Here is a 21079-nt window from a genome sequence, read left to right on the forward strand (position 1 = left end):
TACTTCTTGCCTTTTCTATATTCTCTGACACACACATTCTCTGGTTAATTTCAAATTAGAGCATGAACTTACATCCAGAGATAAAAGTGAAAATACGAGGAACAATTAATATTGCTCTAGTAATTTAGGCCAAGATTTTGGGATAGCATTGATGATGTATTATCTTGTACAAAACATTTTAAAATTGTATGAATGAAAGAACAAGTAATTTCATGGAAAAAAGACAACAATCAATAAAGTTGTCATAACATGTTCCTGAGTGACATTAAACATCAGACACATTATACAATGTTGTTTTTCAATCTAAATGATAAAGGTAATTACGGTAGGCAAAACATCGTGATCATAAATATAAATGTGTGTGTGGGCCGTCCTCAGCTGCTTGAAGTGTTGGCAGCCTCCACCAGAGAAGAGAAGATGGAGTCTGGCCTTTGCTGTAACACGTCAGGCCTGTCCAGTTCTGCCACCTACACTCAACACAACAAAGAGTGTTACACACAACCCTGTTGTTTGTAAAAGGGCGTGTGGCCATATATGTTCTACCTGTCCTTGGTCCATGACCAGAATACGGTCAGAGGTCAGGACAGTGTTGATGCGGTGTGCAATGGTCAACACAGTGCAGTCCAGGAAGGCTTCTTTGATTGTTTTTTGGATGAGAGCATCTGTCTCAGCATCAATGGATGCTGTCGCCTCATCTAGCAGAACAATCTGTAATAGAACAATACAATTATGTGTAAAGGGTTTGATTTCATTATTTATTTAAAAATAGGCTGTCATGCTAGTAACACACAAGTGGCATTGTGCATTACCACAGTTGGATATAAGTATAATCTGAGGACAAACCTTTGAATTGCGCAGTAGAGCTCGGGCCATACACAGCAGTTGTCTTTCTCCTACTGAGAAGTTCTCTCCATTTTCCAAAACTGGAGCAAGTAACTTCTCCTCAAGCTGTGAGATCTGTGGAGAGACAATGTGGCAGCAGTGACACTAATGCAACTTCAAACTAGACAAATATCATCAGATACAAATGTATGTTTTAATGTATTTGTTTATTTTAGATCAAAAGCTTATACACTTGGGCCCAGGCAAGCCAAATGACCAAAAGGAGGGCAGAGCCTTTACATGGCTGAGAGTTGCATTAGCTTGAAAATCTGACCGAGGCAGCTGAATTTAAACTGCTCGTTGGGCCATGATAAAATGGGGCTAAAGGGGGAGGAAAGGTCAGCATGGCTTTGATAGGCATATGGCATGAAGTAGGGTCTCCCGAGAGACTATGGAAGTAGTCGTGAGGTGTCATTGGCAGCTGAGAATTTCTTAATATAGTATGGCTTGAACTCCTCACCAGTAACATGTAAAAGAGGAAAGTGGTGTAATGGCAGAAAATGGGTCATGTCATGTCATTCTAATGTTGTTTTAGGCCATGACATGTCACGGAATAAATATCTTTGTTGTTCTCCTGTGTGCAGATGGGATAAGAATATGAGGTCCTGATTATACTGAATATCTACTGTCCGGCGCCTCTTAATCATCAATTAATGCGTCAGGACCGGATTCAGTGTGGAAATGGTCTTTGATTAAACCTCTGAAGAGAGAGCTGGAACCGTCACAGACGTGATAGTCTGGTCTATCTCTTTTTGAGCTGATTTGGGTTGTGATTATGTTATGTTTGTTACCACCTATAAAAGGTGTACTTTGTAACTTGTAAAGTTAGGTAGGGACAGAACAAACTTGTCTTAGGGAAAGTGAGGGTGTTTATCCACTGTGCACGTGAATAAACTTCCACCTTTTGAGAGAGACCGAGAGACTCTGTTTCTGCTTCAAGTTATTGCCTGGTTACTCTTTACTTGATCATTGTTTACAGGAAACTGCCGTAACAGTGGCCACTAAAAGTTTACCCCAGAATCACACGAGCAGAAAGTTCAACTTAAAGAGGGGGTGTTACACTTCTATGGGATATACAAAACATTAAAGAGTTAGACACTATGATTCTCTCCCCCCTATACTCTGTGGGAAAAATGCTTTCTGGACTGTGGAGGATTTTTTTCACTGCAGTTCCAATGGACTGGCCAACTCACAACAGAATTATGCTAGCAATACCCTATTCCGATCTTTTAATAGATCCAGTGCACTGCAAACACTTCCTGGTTACGTAAACTTGTGGGCTGTAACCTGTACAAAGCCTCACCTTCTGAACAACAGTTTGTAGAGGAAGATGATTGAAATAGTTTTGAATCATGCCCAGGAGAGCTCCAAGATTACTCAAACATGCATGAATTCAAAATAAAACCCATCCAGACTTGTTTTTGATGAGGTAATAACATTATAACATGGCAGAAAGCTCCAAAAAGTAGAATTAGCATAAAGCCTTCAAAAAGTCTTTAAAGTTGGTTAGCCTTTAGCTCAGATGACAGTTTTACACGCTAATAATTAGGTAATCATGCGCAGCTAAGTTCTACAGTATATAAAAAATAAAAGGGTCAAAACAGAGTTTTATAACACTTTTTCTACAAAATACATACAGATTCCTTCATGTAGGTCTTCTCCAGTGCTGTCCAAATTTCATCATCGCTGTAAACGTCAAAAGGGTCCACATTATATCTGTGGGTAAATGCAGTTATTCACACAATTAGGTTTACTTCATATGACCAAAAACATACCCTTGCACCACATTTTTTTGTTGAAAACAACCACACCAGTGGGGACCCCTCACAGCATATGAAAGCAGAATTACAAACTAGGAACTTGCATTGACATTGAAGTGCAACATACAACAATGAATAATAATTGTAGCAAAATATATATATATATCAAAAAAAGGAAAAGCTGTTTTGCGTATAACATCTGTCCAATAACACAAAACCACTGAGCAAATAAACAAGAGCCACACAAATGATTTATGCAGCTCACATGACCAGAAGTAAAAGAACAGATAACTTATAGAAAGCATTAAAACAAAACAAAAAACACTCTTAATAGAAAACCTCTTATATTCTTAATAAAAATGTAATAGTAACAAAAGTAACAGTGTTTGTTGTAAAGTCTGACAACAGCAGGAAGGAAAGACCTGCGAAACGTCTCCTTCACACAGCGAGGGTGGATCTCACTGAAGCTGCTCCAGCAGACCACACCGTACAGGAGCTGATGCCACCACAGAGTCGTAGAAGGTCTTCAGGAGTGGCCCTGTCACTCCAAAAGACCTGAGTCTCCTCAGGAGGTAGAGCCGACTCTGGCTCTTCCTGTACAGTGCGTCTGTGTTATGAGTCCAGTCCAGTTTGTGGTTCAGATGAACACCCAGGTACTTGTATGAGTCCACTCTCTCAATGTCCCGTCCCTGGATGTTCACTGGTGAGGGGGCAGTAGAGTGGCGTCTGCGGAAGTCCACCACCATCTCCTTGGTCTTCCCCGCGTTGATGAGGAGGTGGTTCCGCTGACACCAGTCCACAAAGTCCTGCGCCAGTCCTCTGTACTCCGCGTCATCGTCGTCCGTGATGAGTCCGATGATGGCAGAGTCGTCAGAGAACTTCTGCAGGACACAGCTGTCCGTGTCGTGTCTGAGGTCTGCAGTGTAGAGTGTGAAGAGAAAGGGCGCGAGGACAGTGCCCTGGGGCACACTGCAGGTCCGAGTGTCAAACACACAGTCCGGGGCTCTCACAAACTGGGGTCGGTCTGTGTATTTAAGTTTAAAAAAACAATACTTTTATTTTAAATTTAACATATAAACAAACACAATGATGATGATTCATCTTGAAGCCACTAGCCACACATCTTCACAGTGAGGTGAGTCTTTTTCTGCAATGAAATGTCTGATGTTTTTCCCGGGATCTGCTCAAGCCATTCCTCCAGTTTGGGGGTCACTGCCCCGAGTGCTCCGATCACTACAGGCACCACCGATACCTTCACGCTCCAGGCCTTCTCCAGCTCCTCTCTGAGGTCTTGGTATTTCTCTAGTTTCACATGTTCCTATTTTCGGATGTTTCCATCCTGCAATGTCCACCACCACGGCTTTCCTCTGACCCTTGTCAACCACCACTATGTCCGGTTGGTTCTCCATTACCATTCGGTCTGTCAGTATCTGGAAGTCCCAGAGGACCTTGGCTCGGTTGTTCTCCACCACCTTTGGAGGCGTTTCCCACCTTGTCCTGGGGGTCTCTAGCCTGTACTCTGCACAGATGTTTCTGTTCACTATGCCAGCCACCTGGTTATGGCGGTCCATGTATGCTGTCCCTGCCAGCATCTTGCACCCTGCAGTTATGTGCGGGATGGTCTCAGGGCCCCCTTTGCACAGCCTACACCTTAGGTCTTGTCTGGTGTGGTAGATCTGGGCCTCTATTGATCTATTGTTCAGGACCACCCGATGGAGGAAACCTATTTCGACCGCTTGTATCCGCAATCTTGTCCTTTCGGTCATTACATCCCAGCCCATCGCAGCCATCACCTTGGCTCTAAGAGACACCATATCACGCCATATTTCGCGATTTCACATGGACACAGCAGGCAGTTATTGCACTGTATATTCTGTTGTTTCTTCAGTTTTTCTGTTTACAGGTAAGAGATGTTCTGATCAGAATATAAGCAGAATTCTGCTCCGCATATCATGTCAATTTTAGGACTATATTCTACCAAATCAAATTATATATAAAAAGAGCAATTCAAATTGATAAAATGATTTTAAAGCAATCATTAGTCTTTATGATACGAAATATAATTCATTGGTATATTATGAAAAATAACAAGGAGTATTCGAATAATCTTTGTTTAAATATACTGTATATATTATAATACAAAAGTGGCATGTAAGAAACGCTGTGAAGTACTGGACTTTGGCTTGTGGAAAGTTGCTTCTGATCTAAAGCAGATACTTGGATTGGAGTGGCCAAATATAGACACTTTTTCTACGGAACCTACCTGGATGACTGAGGGATTACATAGACATTCAACTTTGGTGTTTATTACCTGACAGTGCCAATAAACAGAACAGGGTCTTGAGGGATGACAGACAGTTTGCTGCGCAGATCATGCAGACCAATGGCTGTTATGTCTACTCCATCTATCAGTATAGACCCTTCTGTCGGCTCGACCAGACGGAACAGAGCGACGCCCAAAGATGACTTTCCTGTCCACATCAAGCATTAGTTCAAACACAGAGGCAACAGGATTGAACACAAATATTTTACATGTTTGACCAACCTGATCCTGTTCTTCCCACAATGCCAAGCTTCTCTCCACCTTTGATGGACATGTTCAACCCATTTAAGACAATTGGTGTGTTTTTTCTGTATCTCATTTTGTAGTTTTGGAATGTGATGGCCCCATTCATCGGCCAGTTTTGCGGAATTTTTGCATTTATCACTCGTCTGGGAGACTCGGATGTACCATCCTGTTTAAGTGTGGACACTGATTAGGAGTTCATCACATACTATTCTCAATATTAAAACAAAAACAACATTTTGATTACTATAATGTATTCTTGAAGACGCTCCACTGAGGTGAACCTTGACTCTACTTCTGTTGACTGCCTCACAACATACTGAAGCATTCCTGTCAGCTGTACATATAAAACATATTGTCAATTTTAGTATTCTAAAAACATATAATTACATTGTGTACCTGTATAGTATATGACATGGCCAGTCCTTTCAGAGATGGTGGAATAAGGTCGTTACTGCTGAAAAGGACAAATAATGATACCAAAAAGCTCATGGTGGTGGCAAAAAAATCTAGACAGAATGACAACCATCTTGACGCAGAATTAAAAAGAAAAATGTGGTTTGAGTTCACATCTGTGAGCACCTTAAACCTATAACAGGAGAACAAATTGTCGAAATTAGAAACAAGAATATGTCAGGATCTAAAGAGAAAAAGTAAGCACATATTAATTAACCCTTGTGACCCCTTGAATAAAAAAAACATCCATATTTACAGATTTATTTGGGAGGCTATACACTTACCCCAAGTAAGTATATGCCCCCAGCATATATCATATGCATGTAAAAACATTAAAAGAACACGCCTACAACCCGCTCCAGGATAGTATATGCCCTCCGGGAGCCTCACAAATAGACACTGCTTCAGAGAGCCCCATAAAAAAACATGTGGAAATTATGGCTCTCTTTACCGACGTCTGTTTAAAGGTACAGTGAGGAACGTAAGTATTTGAACACCCTGCGAGTTCTCCCACTTAGAAATGATAGAGGGTCTGATTTTCATCGCAGGTGCAGTTCCTCTGTAAGAGACAGACTGTTAAAAAAAATCCGTAAATCACAATACATGATTTTTAAATAATTTATTTGTAAGTTAATACTACAAATACGTATTTTAACACCTGCCAATCAGCAAGAATTCTGACTTTCAAAGATCTGTTATTCTACCTTTAAAAAGTCCACCTCTACTCCACTTATTAATCTAAAATAATAGCACCTGTTTGAGCTTGTGAGCTGCATAAAGACGCCTGTCAAACCCCCCAAATCAGTCAGACTCCAACTACTACCATAGGCAAGGCCAAGGAGCTGTCAAAAGACCCCAGAGACAAATTGTAGACAACAAGGCTGGAAAGGGCTACAGGCAAGCAGCTTGGTAAAAAAGCTGTTGGAGCAATTGTTAGAAAATGGAAGAGGCTAATGATGACTGTCAATCTCCCTCAGACTGGGGATCCATGCAAGGTCTCACCTCGTGGGGAATCAATGATGATAAGAAAGGTGAGGAATCAGCACAGAACTACACGGAAGGAGCTGGTCAATGACCTGAAGAGTGCTGGAACCACAGTTTTAAAGGTTACTATTAATATATACTCTACGTCATCATTGTTTAGCCTAAATCCAAAAAGAATCTTTGGAGGGAGCTGAAACGCTGTGTTGTTCAGCGACAGCCCCAAAACCTGAAAAATCTGGAGATCTGTGTGGAGGAGTGGGCCACTGCTGCAGTGCCCCTGTAATTGACCCCAAAGACTTCCAAACCAAATATACCAAATATTAACACACATTTTCTCAGGTGTTTTTTAGATTCTGTCTCTCACGGTAATAATGGTATATTCTTATTTAACCAAAAATTAGCAATTGTGTTGGCAATCTTAAACCTCTCTGTGATTTCTCTTTGAAAAACAAATTCAGTATTCTTTATCAGAACGGAAGTGGATTAACAGATTTAACCAAAAAAGGTTTGATAAATAAACAATCTTGTATAGTTTTACAGCTCTCAAAAAAGTGTAAAATGTATAAATCTTGTAATATGGTTGACACAAAGTTTCAAATTATTTTTAAGAAAATGTGGGTCGAACTAAGGAAAATATGGTCACAAGGGTTAAGGAATTGACAAATATTACTGTACATTTTTAAATGGCTGTCTTTGATGTTGTAGGCATGAATGGTGCTCAGGCCTTGCAGTGCTGAAGTAGTCAAAGAAATGCAGGGAGAGCGACTTATGTTCTCAATTTGCTTCATCTGTCGAATACTTCCTCGAAATATACTGGAAAAAATAAACATTGCAGTGTGAGTGGTGTTTTGTCTTCCAACATCCAGTCCCTACTTTCAATGTAACCCTATTACGGTTAAACTGAAAGTGTCAAACATTTAGGTTCCTGAGTATATTATGAGAATATGCAATTGCAAATTTGTTTGAGCAATAAACATGGGCAGCTATGCAAATAACACAGAGGAAAACTGATTAAAGTATTAGAGCTAACATCGCTGATGAAAAGGAGTTTAAAACATACAGGTAATGCATTTGAATTAAACTGTTGTGATATGCAGTTTAAAATGTGATATAATGTACTTTATATGGTCTAGGACTGTCCTGCTGAACACAAATATTTGACTGAAATTAACAAGGCATTGGCAGACTATATTTGACAGCACCATCCCACTCAATTTCAGAACTCTGTATGTGGGCCACAAAACTCTCACCATGGACACAATAAATGGGCATCTTTGGAACATACTTCTGGCGCCAGGGACTGGGCCAACACCATAACTGACATACGAAAAATGGGGGTCACCTACAATGTCAGTCACCTACAATTACTTATATTGTTCTGTCTGGTCAATTTCTGTTTTTGTTGATTTCTGTTTCAATTATTTTTTTTGAAGCGCTAATACATAATTGCTTTAAAAAAAAAAAAAAAGAAGTCAGTTGGGGTTGAAAATCAAACTAGTAGCTTATAGTTTACGAGCAACATCAGCACGTTAAAAACAGAAGTTAAAACAGAAAGAGCTGCATTTAAGATTTGACCACCAATGTCACAAAAACTTACAAACTTGATTAAAATGGAGTCAAATTAAACACTGTAAAATGAAATATCTTGGATTTCCCTTGTATTACTCCTATAACATATAAAGAAAGAGTATATCGCTGTCAAATACAATATTCACTCATTGGGACACAGAACAGTGGGACATATCGATGATGTATTTTAATGCTATGATCCTTCCTTACATATCACCTACAATATCGATTGTTCGTCTTAAGCCAACAAACGCACTCTCAGCGCCCCTGTTTGCAACCAAGTTTTAAAAGTTCAAGACTAACAAAACAACAAAACACTTTGCATTTTGCTTCACTTGCAAATATAAATGGTAAGCTTTGACAATAATATGCTATATTCTATTCAAAAGTACCTCTAAGCTAGACCAAAAGTATCTTCTCGTTTATAAGATTAATGTAGTTGTACAACGTCCCTGACAAATAAATAAAACAATACAATGTACACATATCTTATGAACACTGAACCTTGACTGGTAAATATGCATGTTATAGTGGTGAACATCATCATAGTGGGGAGACAGGGAGCACTAACACACAAAGTGCAGCAGATTGCCTTTGCAGCCCCTGCAGTTACTCACACACAAGGCAATTTCCACAGTGAAACATTTGTGTTCAATAAAAAAGTATTACTTACAAGAGTATGAGCGCAAACATGAGTCCAAAAAACAGCACACCCAAAAGCATCCAGGGAAAGATGGAGGCAATAACGATTAGGGTGAAGGTGACCAAAAGACAGTATTGAATAAAAGGGTCAATGTTTGCTGGAAGCACAGTGTCCACTTCTTCTTGGTCTTTAGAAAAGCGGTTCAGAATACGACCTGTTGGTGTTGTATCAAAAAAACTCATGGGACGAGAGATAACCTGAGAGAGGACAAACATTTTTTGATTACAGCCAATTGGTTTAATGTTATGTATGCGTGTGTATATGTGTGTATATAGAATATATATATATATATATATTTAAATACTCACATTTCTGAAAATGTTTTCATGGTAGTTGCAGGCCGCATTAATTGTTATGCTTGTGTAGACAAAACACTTTACTATGGCAAGTACCAGCATGAAAACAACAATTAAACCATAAATCATTTGGTAAAAGTGAAGTTTAGGGTTGTCAGTGATGTTGCCTGGGTTTGAAACGGTGTCATTGAACTGTCAACAGAAGAGAAGCAAGTTTAGTCTAGAATCTGAACAGTTCTATCCAACTCAAGGTCCAATATGGTTTCAGAAATAAAATATTTATTTTTTCCAGTTCTTTTTATAATATGGTTAAAAGCTCCTAAAAGTAGATTTAGCATATTAGTCTTTAAACGAATTTGTAAAATATGATTTGGTAAATCTATGAACAAATGTTTATACTATCCTGCATTTACAAAAAAATTACATTTAATACATTATTTAACAAAAAAGTTAAGTTAAGGAGTTTTAAAAGTAGATTTAGTCAAACAGTAACTTTATGCATATTTATGCAAAAATCCTTTTAGGAAATCCATCTTTGATTAGAGTCTTGGTTAAGCTTTTCCATGGCACTCCTGGTCCTCTTTTCTAATGTAAAGAAAATAATAACTGTAAACTAGTAAAGAGCTCTCTGGTTGGTTGGAGCAACTTGTAAACCAATCAGAGAGCTTTTGAGTGAATGAGCAGTGTGATTAATTAAATTAAGGAAAAAAAGAAGACACAATTGATGATTGGAGTTTGTGCCAAATGGACCCATAAGAAAACCTTGTATGGAAATGATGCAGGGATAACACAGACTAAATGGACTAAACACATTACTGACATAATTTTTTTTTTTTTTAAGAATTTGAAAACTAATGATGGCAAAAGACTCACCCCATTTCCCTGTCCAAGCCAATAACTGAGCCACCAGTTGCCAAAGGCTGTGGTTCCAACTAGCAAGGCAAAGATTACCAACATCAGAAAGACAACACACAATCCTGTGGAGAGAAAAAGAGAGATACATGGAAGAAAATGACTGTAAGTACTCATTATGAATTGAGAAATTGCCTTAGTGAATGTGTGTGTAAGTGCTTTCTGCATCACCTCCTGTTGCCTTAATATAACTGTAGTAGATTCTCCATTTCATGCTACCCTCAGTGGAGGTTTCCTCTTTAACAAGCTGGTCTCCGTCAGCAGGACCTTCAGAAGAATAATACATATTACAGGCATATCTGTATCAGTTTACAGTAAGTTTTGCTGTTTCTGAAAAAATTCATTCTTCCATCTTCATTCCATTCTTTCCAAAGGTGCAAAATCTTATCCAGTTAATTCAAAATATATAGTATTGCAAAAACAAAAAACAAACTTACATTTTGGGGAAACAGGTTCAACATTTTCACCTGACATGTCCAAGCCTAAAAGATAAACAATACTAAATATCCATAAATATATTTTTTTTAATGGAATAATGACAAAATGAGGACATGAGGGGCTCTTAAATAGTATATACAGGACGTATGTGAAAGATACCAGAATGCAGGACGCAATGGACCGTGACTCCAAAAATGTAGTTGGAAATCCTTTATTAAAGGAATAATAAAGGATTTTTGGCGCCAATTCTGAGGACAGCCGAGTAGTTTTCCCACATGTCAATCATTCCCTGCGTGCTATTGCACACCTGCAGGCTCGTTCCCAGCATAGCAGCACGTTTCCTTGGCTGCGCATGCGTGGTTGATATGCCGGTGTGCGACCTACAGTCGCTTGAGTTCTCAAATCGCCGAAAAATCCTCTATTATTCCTTTAATTGTTAACTGAGATTCAGGAGTTGGACCAGGCCTCAACCTCCTACTCCTTCAGTAACCACACCCCCACTCTCTAACCACACCTCTGATTACCCAGACGCCCTATTTATACAGGCCTATCCCAGCATCTCTTGTTGTCTCTGCTCTCTCAACCCCACCCTCCCACCTCTCAACAATCCATCATCATTACATAACTTAACTTAACTTACTTAACATTCTTTCATATTCCATTGTTGTGGCGTGGTCCTTGCTAGTGAATCAAACATGATTTAATGCTGGGGATGAGTTATGACGATAAATTGGCCACACTTGCTTTGGACGGTAATATTTTGAGCAAAAGACATTTGTCACCTGCCATACCGGTGACAAATGCCAGTAAAAAAATATAATAGGAAAAATAATATACATCGTAAATTAACACGTTACCTCACAATAATTATCAGGTTCCTACGTGATTTATTTTATAATACAAAAAATAATAATCTTTTTTTTTTACGTGGGAACGTGAAAATATCTCGTGGCCACCTGCGGGGCTCCTTATGAATGGGTTGCAAATTATTGCAATATGTTTTTTGATAAATGCTTGATCCAACCTGGATTGTCTATTCCACTTTCTGATCGGGCTCGTCGCATGGTATCTTCCTGGACTCTGTCCTGAATGGGTATCTCATGTTCATCCTTCTGTTCCTAGAAGTAAAACAAAATAATTATATTTTTTAAATGATTTGGTTTATGACATATGATAATTTGTACATTGGACTTCCTTACTTTGGACCGCTCTACTTGATAGTTGCTAATGAGCTGAGCATAACGCTTGTTAAATCTCATAAGTTCCTGGTGATGCCCACTTTCAACAATCTCGCCATCCTCCAGCAGCAAAATATCATCACAGAACTCCAGATACTGGCCAACACAGAGATCAGCATCAACATGACAGTGTAAATCAATATTTATTTTTATCATTCAAGTACCTGAAGTTGATGTGTAATAAGTAAGATGGTTTTTCCATGGAGCTCCTTCTTGATGCATTCTTCAAAGATGTGTTTTCCCACGTGGGCATCAACAGCTGACAGAGGATCATCAAGAAGAACAATGTCTCTGTTGGAGTAAACTGCTCTGGCCAAACTGATCCTCTGCTTCTGCCCTCCTGACAAGTTCAGACCTCTCTCTCCTATCTGATGAGGAAAAAATACATTACACATACACACATTACATTACATTATGTATGTATGTATGTATGTATGTATGTATGTATGTATGTATGTATGTATGTATATTGTAGTTACCATCACTGTGGCAGACATACAGGAAAGAGTCTCACGCATGAAAAACTGGACAGCACCGGGTCGACATGATACATACATACTGGCTTAAGAGACTTAAGAAACATCACTCCACGAGCACCTAGCAGCCCAAATGAACACACTGCTAAGGGACGGGACTCACCCTGAATGGCTAACCGAAGGGCGTACGATCCTGATCCAGAAGGATCCCTCAAAGGGCACAGTCCCGTCCAACTATCGGCCAATAACCTGTTTCTCCACAACGCGGAAGCTTCTGTCGGCCATAATGGCGGCTAAGATGAGCGGGCATATGGATCAATACATGAGCACACCTCAGAAATGCATCGGCAAAAATACCAGAGGTGCGAAACATCAGCTCCTGGTAGACCGAACAGTCGCACGGGACTGTAGAAACTGACACACCAACCTGAGCACTGCCTGGATTGATTACAAGAAAGCATATGACTCAATGCCACACACTTGGATCATTGAATGCTTGGAGTTGTACAACATCAATGGGGCTCTAAGAGCCTTCATAGGGAAACCAACCTTGAGGTCAATGGCAAGCCACTTGCACAAGTGACCATCAAATGTGGCATACACCAAGGTGATGCGCTCTCCCCACTGCTGTTCTGCATAGGTCTGAACCCCCTCAGCCAAATAATCAACAAGACTGGCTAAGGATACCGACTCAGGAATGGAGCTACCATCAGTCACCTCCTTTACATGGATGACATGACATCAAGCTGTATGCTAAGAGCGAGCAGGACATTGACTCCCTGATCCACACCACCAGGATCTACAGCTCAGATAACGGAATGTCATTTGGACTAGAGAAGTGTGGGCAGATGGTGACTAAGAGATGGAAGGTAGTCCACACAGAGGGAGTCTCACTCCCAGAAGGAACAATAGCAGACATTGAGGACAGTTACAAGTACCTGGGAATCCCATCCACAATAAACAGCTACGCCCTGCCAGTGATCCGATACGCTGCAGGAATTATCAGTTGGCCAAAGGAGGCGATTCAGACCACAGATGTTAAGACACGAAAACTCCTGACCATGCATGGAGGGTTCCATCCCAAATCCAGCACCCTGAGACTGTACACTAGCCATAAGGAAGGAGGCCGAGGACTAGTGAGCGTGAGAGCCACAATCCAGGACGAAACGTCCAAGATCCATAAGTACATCAAGGACAAGGCTCCTACAGATGACGTGCTCAGTGAATGTCTCAGACAATGGGGAACAGAGGATGATGAGGTGGTGGAGGGACCATAATGGGAGGACAAGCCCCTTCATGGGATGTACCACCGGCACATAACTCAAGTGGCTGATATCACAAAATCCTACCAATGGTTAGAAAGAGCCGGTCTGAAAGACGGCACAGAGGCCCTGATCATGGCAGCACATGAGCAGGTCCTGAACACCAGATCAATAGAGGCCCAGATCTACCACACCAGACAAGACCCAAGGTGCAGGCTGTGCAAAGGGGGCCCCGAGACCATCCCGCACATAACTGCAGGGTGCAAGATGCTGGCAGGGACAGCATACATGGACCGCCATAACCAGGTGGCTGGCATAGTGTACAGAAACATCTGTGCAGAGTACAGGCTAGAGACCCCCAGGACAAGGTGGGAAACACCTCCAAAGGTGGTGGAGAACGACCGAGCCAAGGTCCTCTGGGACTTCCAGATACAGACAGAGCGATTAGTAATGGCGAACCAACCGGACATCGTGGTGCTGGACAAGGTGCAGAGGAAAGCCGTGGTGGTGGACATTGCAGTACCATGGGATGGAAATATCCGAAAAAAGGAACATGAGAAATTAGAGAAATACCAAGGTCTCAGAGAAGAGCTGGAGAAGGTCTGGAGCGTGAAGGTATCGGTGGTGCCTGTAGTGATCGGAGCACTCGGGGCAGTGACCCCCAAACTGGAGGAATGGCTTGAGCAGATCCCTGGAAAAACATCAGACATCTCGGTCCAGAAAAGTGCTAGGAACAGCAGAGAACCCTCAAGCTCCCAGGCCTCTGGTAGAGGACCCGAGCTTGAAGGGGGATTAATAGAGACCACCCGCGTAGAAAGAGTTTTTTAAATATTTTTTATATATATATATATATATATATATATATATATATATATATATATATATATATATATATATATATACAGTGAGGAAAATAAGTATCTAAACACCCTGCAATTTTGCAAGTTCTCCCACTTCACCAATCAGCAAGAATTTTGGCTTGTTAGTTTGCGTTTAAAAAGTCCACCTCTACTCCACTTATTTATCTAAATTAGAAGCACCTGTTTGAGCTGCATGAAGTCTCTTGTCCACCCCACAATCAGTCAGACTCCAACTACAACCAGGGGCAAGACCAAAGAGTGGTCAAAAGGCACTAGAGACAAAATTGCAGACAATTGCTCTAAAAATATAAACCTTTGGAGCAGCTGACTATTAATCTCCCTTGGACTGGGGATCCATTCAAGATCAGTAATACATTACGTCATCATGGTTTAAAATCATGCATCGCGCGGAAGGTTCCCTTGCATAAGTCAACACATGTCCAGGCCCGTCTGAAGTTTGCCAATGACCATCTGGATGATCCAGAGGAGTCATGGGAGGAAGTCATGTGGTCAGATGAGACCAAAATAGAACATTTGGGTATAAACTCCACTCGCCGAGCTTGGAGGAAGAAGAAGGACGAGTACCATCTCAAGAACACCATCCCTTCTGTGAAGCTTGAGGGTGGAAACATGATGCTTTGGGGGTGCTTTTCTGCACAGGGGACAGGACGACTGCACTGTATTAAGGAGATAATGAATGGGGCCATGGATTGTGAGATTTTGGGTAACCACCACCTTCTCTCAGTCAGAGCATTGAAGATGGGTCATGGCTGGATCTTCCAACATGACAATGACCCGAAGCACACAGCCAAGATAACCAAGGAGTGGCTCCATAAGAAGCATATCAAGGTTCTAGAGTGGCCTAGCCAGTCTCCAGACCTAAATCCAATAGAAAATCTTTGGAGGGAGCTGAAACGCTGTGTTGCTCAGCGACAGCCCTGAAACCTGACAGATTTAAAGAAGATCTGCGTTTAAGGACTGGGCCAAAATCCCTGTTGCAGTGTGTGTAAACCTTAAACCTCTGTTTATTTGAAACATTGTTTTTTTGAACCATTGTTTTTTTTTTATCGGAATATTATTTCTTTCTTCTTCTCGAGACCAACCCCCCCTATTTATCATCCAGTGAACATTGACGAAAAGTCAGGAAAATGTGCACACCTCTAAAAATTGTGCCTCTCTACAATTCTGGCAATCTCCTTTTTCTAAAATTTTGAAATTCGGTGCGCCAAGGCCCCCCAATGTACAAAAAATACATAGCGAGATAGGAAATGGCAAACAAAAAATGTGATCTTAGCAGACATTGGTAGTGACAAGGGAAGTAAAAAATATTATTGTTAAGGCAAAGCCGTCCCCCTAACGAAATGTTGTCAAAAAGTTGTCAAGCATGACCCACCAGTTTTTCGAAATGTCATACTTCTAAGAACTCCTAGGCCGTTGGCCCTGAAAAAGGTGCTTAAATTTAAATTTGAACATGTTTACTATTCATACTTTTAAAAGCTCCTCCTTCAGCGTTAGCCCAACCAATATTAAATTTGGGGGAAATTGTGTTGAGAAACAGTACATTTTTCTTATTAGTCTTAGTGTTGCACAACCGCAAAGTTTTCCCAAAATATTAACATTTTCAGTACACAATGATCCCCATATTTGTAAAGCAAAGGAATCTAGGCGCGATAGCACCAAGGAATCGGTAGTAGGTATAATAAAAGGAGGAAGATTGGAGCGTGGGCTGTTCATTGCCGCTTGTGGCTATATCTATTATTAGGCCCGAGCGCCACAAGCTGGCGAGAGGCCTATTAATCTCGTAAGGCCGTGCGAAGCACGGCTGCGAAAGTGCGCACGTAATCGAAGCGCTCGCCCACTTCCAAACACTCACTAACACACTCCTTCACTCACGCACGCCCCGTGCATACTAATTAGTAGTAGGAAAATGGAACATTACCGTTGTAAACGGGCGAAGCCCGTGCAAAAGTGCGCACTAAACGAGCACTTTACATTGAGATGACGACCGCGAAGCGGTCGTCATCCCCATATAAAGCACTCATTTGCCCTAAGTAGCTCACGAATACGTTCCCCATCTCTTGCATGTTCCGTGCATATAAGCATGTAATGCAAAAATTGAACATTATTACTGTATAGAGGGCCAAAAACACAAAGTGGGCGGAGCCCACTCAAAATTAACGAAAGTACCCGTCAGTGACCAGGGACCCACACCATGAGGTAGGAAAGCGCGAGCGCTTTCCGAAAATGTATAGTTTATGATATTTGAAAAATGGGAAACATTGTTTTCGCATCGGAATGATTCTTCTTCTTCTTCTTATTCTCGGGACCAACCCCCCTATTTTTCACCCAGTGAACATTGACGAAAAGTCACAAAAATTTGCACACCTCTAAAAATCGTGCCTTTCTACATTCTGGCTATTTCCCTTTTCTAAAATAAAAAAAATTGGCGCGTCAGCGCCCCCAAATGTACCAAAAATGCATTGAGAGATGGGAAATGACCCAAAAAAAATCTGATCGTAGAATCATGAAATTTGGCGCAGAGGTAGATGGTGACAAGAGAAGTAAAAAATATTATTACGGCAACGCCGTCCGCCCAACCAAATGTCGGCCATATTGCTTCAAAAATGGCTAAACATGACTTCGGAGTTTTTCCAAACGTCGTACTTTTACAAACTCCTCCCAGGGCGTTGGCCCCAAAAAGCTGAAATTTGGTGGAAATGCTACTGAGGAGTGGGACATCAAAAGTTATCCAAATTACATTGATACCTGTCACGGTCTCTGTGCGGCGAAGCCGCAAACTGTAGCTAGAATTTCAGAAATCTCCCATATTTAAAATTTCTGCCGTTTGCGCAGATAAAGTCCGAATTGCGTCAAATTAGAATCAGTTGTTAAACTCTTTGCCCTAAACCTACTTGAAGTGAAATAAATTAATTTGGAGCCACAGCGCCCCCTACAGATTTTATATGGAGGTTGAATGTTTAGTTTTGCGAAATTATCTGAAATTTGACACACAACTCAATTTTGGCCCCATCAAAAAAGTCAGTGAGACCCATGTCATAATTGTTATGGCTTTGCCGTAGCGATGACCAAAACCTCCCATGTTATTCCAATGGGGAAATCGCCAGAACATGTTTACACTTTAGACTTTCACAAACTCCTCCCAGGACGTTAGCCCTATTAACCTGAAATTTGGTGAGACTCATCTTCAGGGGTGGACCATCAAAAGTTATTCACATTTTTATTCAAAGAGTCACGGTGTCTGTGCGGCAAAGCCGCACATTTTGCCAAGAATTCAAAATAAAATTGCTTTTTGATGGTAAAACAAAGGGGAGAAGATGTGACAGCGTCACAGATTCAGCAGTAGGCGTAATAAAAGGACAATTGGGGCGCGTTAGCGCCCCCTCCTCTTGCGGCGTGGCGGCGGCGTAGCGAGGGCCGATCATTGCCGCTTGCAGCTATATTTAATATTATTATTATTAAAAGTTCAGTCACTTCAGCCACAGTATTTTACACAACTACACAGCAACATTTTGATAAACAAGGGTCTTCATTAGCACCAAACGCGACTGATTTTAAAGTACTGAAAGTAAGCTGCTTTATATACTTGACAAGGAGCTGACATGAACACAAAGACAAAGTTAAAAGCATTACCAAACTAAACATTAGCATGGAGGAGCGGGGAGGAATGTGGGGGAGTGTGGTCTAGCTTTCCATTGAAGCCATTGAGAACAAGGAAGAGACCAGAGACCAGGAACAAAGCTGACCAACTTTCAAGGACCTGGGATACTGTCCTGGAGAAGTCTGATTACAGATGATGATATGCTGGTGTATGAATGAGAGTGTGCTTGTGAGAGTGAATGTAGGACAAAAAAGGCTAATCAGCCCATGGCTACAATCCGCAGTGTTCATTAACATGCACTGTCCGACCAAATAAACAAATAATAAATAATTTGTCACTTCTCTAGAACTCACTTGCTTTCTTCTCTTGTGGCTCCAGCCCAGTACCTACAGTGTATGCCTGGTACTGTTGACTATACTCTCAGCCCCAAACATTTGTCAAATAGGTGGCTGCCCACAAGTTTGAAGGTTCACTAGTCTGAAGGTTTGTTAGTCCGTACATGTGAGCCCACGCAGGTGTACATGATACCTAGAGACTCAAACTACTATTATAACTTAACGTTGACTATCTAGGTTGGCTGACTTGGGAGCTATTGAAAAGAATCCTTGATTTAAAAAAAAAAAAATCTTTAAAAATCTACAAAGGGTTAAATTTGTTAACCCAAAATGACTATGGCACCTAGGATTAGCTACTTGGATTCATATTGTTGTTAGTATAAATATGTTTGATATTTTTTAAGATAACACATTTTTCAACAAACACACACGGTTGTGTGACCAGTTCATTTTCTTCACTATAGATAGATATGGTGTGCCTCTAACCAGCCCTCAAGTCAATCACTCGGGGGGTAAACAGGTCAGATTGTAGCTGACCCTTCTTACCTTGGACTAGGATTATTTGAGCCTCTCCCCTCGGACAGGAGGTTACGGTCCATCCAGACCATAACTTCTTGCCACAAGAACAGTTTCTTTCCCTGATGTTGGACTCATGAACATTTTGTAGCATTGTCACTTTATTAAATAGCTCACTTCAACAATATTGAATCTATTTGCACTGCTAGTTTTGCACTGTTGTTCAGTTCATACATTACATTCATGTATATTCAGACATGTTTTTTGAATGGCTTATTTTATCATAGTATATGTTCCACTATTATTATTCAGTGTTTGATTGTTACAAAATATCGCAGAAGCAAATTTACTAGTTTGAGAATTTTGTTCACTGACCATAGCAATACAAATAAATTCTGATAGTGATTCAAACTATCCAATTGAAGTACAGTTACTTTTAAATTATAAAAAAATAAATCAAAAAGGAATAATTAGTTGCAAAGTTTAAGTTGATATATAATTTAGCTGTGAAGCTTCTTTTCAGATTACGTGGGAGAAAGATGGATGATATGGAGGTACACATACCTCAGTTTGATCCCCATATGGGAGAATGTTTAAGTCAGCACGGAGACTACAGGCATCCAGGACTTTTTCGTATCTGTAAAAAACAAAACAACAATTGAGTTTGGCCAGTATTTTAGCATTTCCTAAAACAAATTCTGCATGAATTTGTTTCACTGGAATAAACATATCTGATCTGATCTGAGTTTGGCATGAGAGAGAGTGGTCCTCAGAGTGACATCCTCTGTATATTTAATATTTATCTGTATTTGCCATGTACTTTTAAAAGTATGAAGACGTTTTTAAAATATTATAATGTACATATAAAGTCAAAGGGATCTTGGTATTCTGAAGCTATTTGAAAATATTGGAAAATCTTTCCTATAAATGTTTTGGATGTTGTGTAGTCAATGTCCTCAGTCAGGGTTCAGATGTTCACCTGCTCAACAATGAACAATTAACCACAATTGAACGTAAATTCCATGTGTATATATGTGTACAGGTTTTTGGTCATTTGAGACGTGGCTAAAGCTAGAGTTGACAAGACAAATTTTCCAATTCATTGCCAACTTTTTTATGCATTTATTACACATCTCTGCATCTCCACGTCTCTTTATGTTATGAGTTGGATATGGATAGTGGTAAAAGCATTATGCACTGGACATAAAATATTGTGGGTTTAGACAAACTAATGTACTGTGCTATGCCTTAAACGGGAAGCAGCTAATGCTAACATGCTCTAGCTTTGTTTTGCTAAGTCTAAACAAATAAAGTTATCATCACTGGAAACACAGCGGTTTCTCATGACCACTTTTGGACCCTTCAAACAGTAAGCATATACTTAAACACAACATAAATAAGATCATTGAAACACCAAGTTGAATGTGTGACGGAGTTGACAGTTTGGGCTGATGGAGTTGACAAATCCACCAACTTCCATCCATCCATCCATTTTCTGCCGCTTATCCGGGGCCGGGTCGCGGGGGCAGCAGTCTGAGCAGGGACTCCCAGACTTCCTTCTCCCCAGACACATCCTCTAACTCCTCCGGGGGGATCCCGAGGCGTTCCCAGGCCAGCTGAGAGACATAGTCTCTCCAGCGTGTCCTGGGTCTTCCCCAGGGCGTCTTCCCGGTGGGACATGCCTGAAACACCTCCCGAGGGAGGCGCCCAGGAGGCATCCGGAACAGATGCCCGAGCCACCTCAGCTGGCTCCTCTCGACGTGGAGGAGCAGCGGCTCTACTCCGAGCTCCCCCCGTGTGGCCGAGCTCCTCACCTTATCTCTAAGGGAGCGCCCAGCCACACGGCGGAGGAAACTCATTTCGACCGCTTGTATCCGCGATCTTGTTCATTCGGTCACTACCCAAAGCTCATGAAGCTCGTAGACCGACCGGTAAATAGAGAGCTTTGCCTTTCGGCTCAGCTCCCTCTTCACCACAACAGTCCGATGCAGCGACTGCATCACTGCAGCCGCTGCACCGATCCGCCTGTCGATCTTACGCTCCATCCTTCCCTCACTCGTGAACAAGACCCCGAGATACTTGAACTCCTCCACTTGGGGCAAGGACTCCCCACCCACCTGAAGAGGGCAAGCCACCTTTTTCCGGTCGAGAACCATGGCCTCGGATTTGGAGGTGCTGATTCTCATCCCAGCCGCTTCACACTCGGC

General features: G+C 41.1%; 1 protein-coding gene across 1 annotated transcript in view; it reads right to left on the reverse strand.

Moving 5' to 3' along the window:
- Nucleotides 1-257: 257 nt before the first annotated feature.
- Nucleotides 258-21079, reverse strand: part of abcc12 (ATP-binding cassette, sub-family C (CFTR/MRP), member 12) — a 29317-nt gene continuing 8495 nt past the window's right edge. The window contains exons 12-29 of the mRNA XM_072464662.1: nucleotides 19437-19509; nucleotides 11969-12172; nucleotides 11766-11900; nucleotides 11591-11684; nucleotides 10566-10610; nucleotides 10300-10395; nucleotides 10090-10193; nucleotides 9229-9408; nucleotides 8891-9117; nucleotides 7324-7461; nucleotides 5608-5797; nucleotides 5456-5545; nucleotides 5188-5377; nucleotides 4954-5113; nucleotides 2520-2598; nucleotides 844-957; nucleotides 544-708; nucleotides 258-467 (exon numbers count right to left, since the gene is read on the reverse strand). Coding sequence (XP_072320763.1) covers nucleotides 375-467; nucleotides 544-708; nucleotides 844-957; nucleotides 2520-2598; nucleotides 4954-5113; nucleotides 5188-5377; nucleotides 5456-5545; nucleotides 5608-5797; nucleotides 7324-7461; nucleotides 8891-9117; nucleotides 9229-9408; nucleotides 10090-10193; nucleotides 10300-10395; nucleotides 10566-10610; nucleotides 11591-11684; nucleotides 11766-11900; nucleotides 11969-12172; nucleotides 19437-19509 — 2377 coding nt within the window. The 3' untranslated portion in view covers nucleotides 258-374. The remainder of the gene's footprint in view (nucleotides 468-543; nucleotides 709-843; nucleotides 958-2519; nucleotides 2599-4953; nucleotides 5114-5187; nucleotides 5378-5455; nucleotides 5546-5607; nucleotides 5798-7323; nucleotides 7462-8890; nucleotides 9118-9228; nucleotides 9409-10089; nucleotides 10194-10299; nucleotides 10396-10565; nucleotides 10611-11590; nucleotides 11685-11765; nucleotides 11901-11968; nucleotides 12173-19436; nucleotides 19510-21079) is intronic.

Source organism: Eucyclogobius newberryi, unplaced genomic scaffold, assembly GCF_026437365.1.
Source record: "Eucyclogobius newberryi isolate DKJ021-1_F unplaced genomic scaffold, fEucNew1.0.hap1 SCAF_5, whole genome shotgun sequence".
Taxonomy (NCBI): Eukaryota; Metazoa; Chordata; class Actinopteri; order Gobiiformes; family Gobiidae; genus Eucyclogobius; species Eucyclogobius newberryi.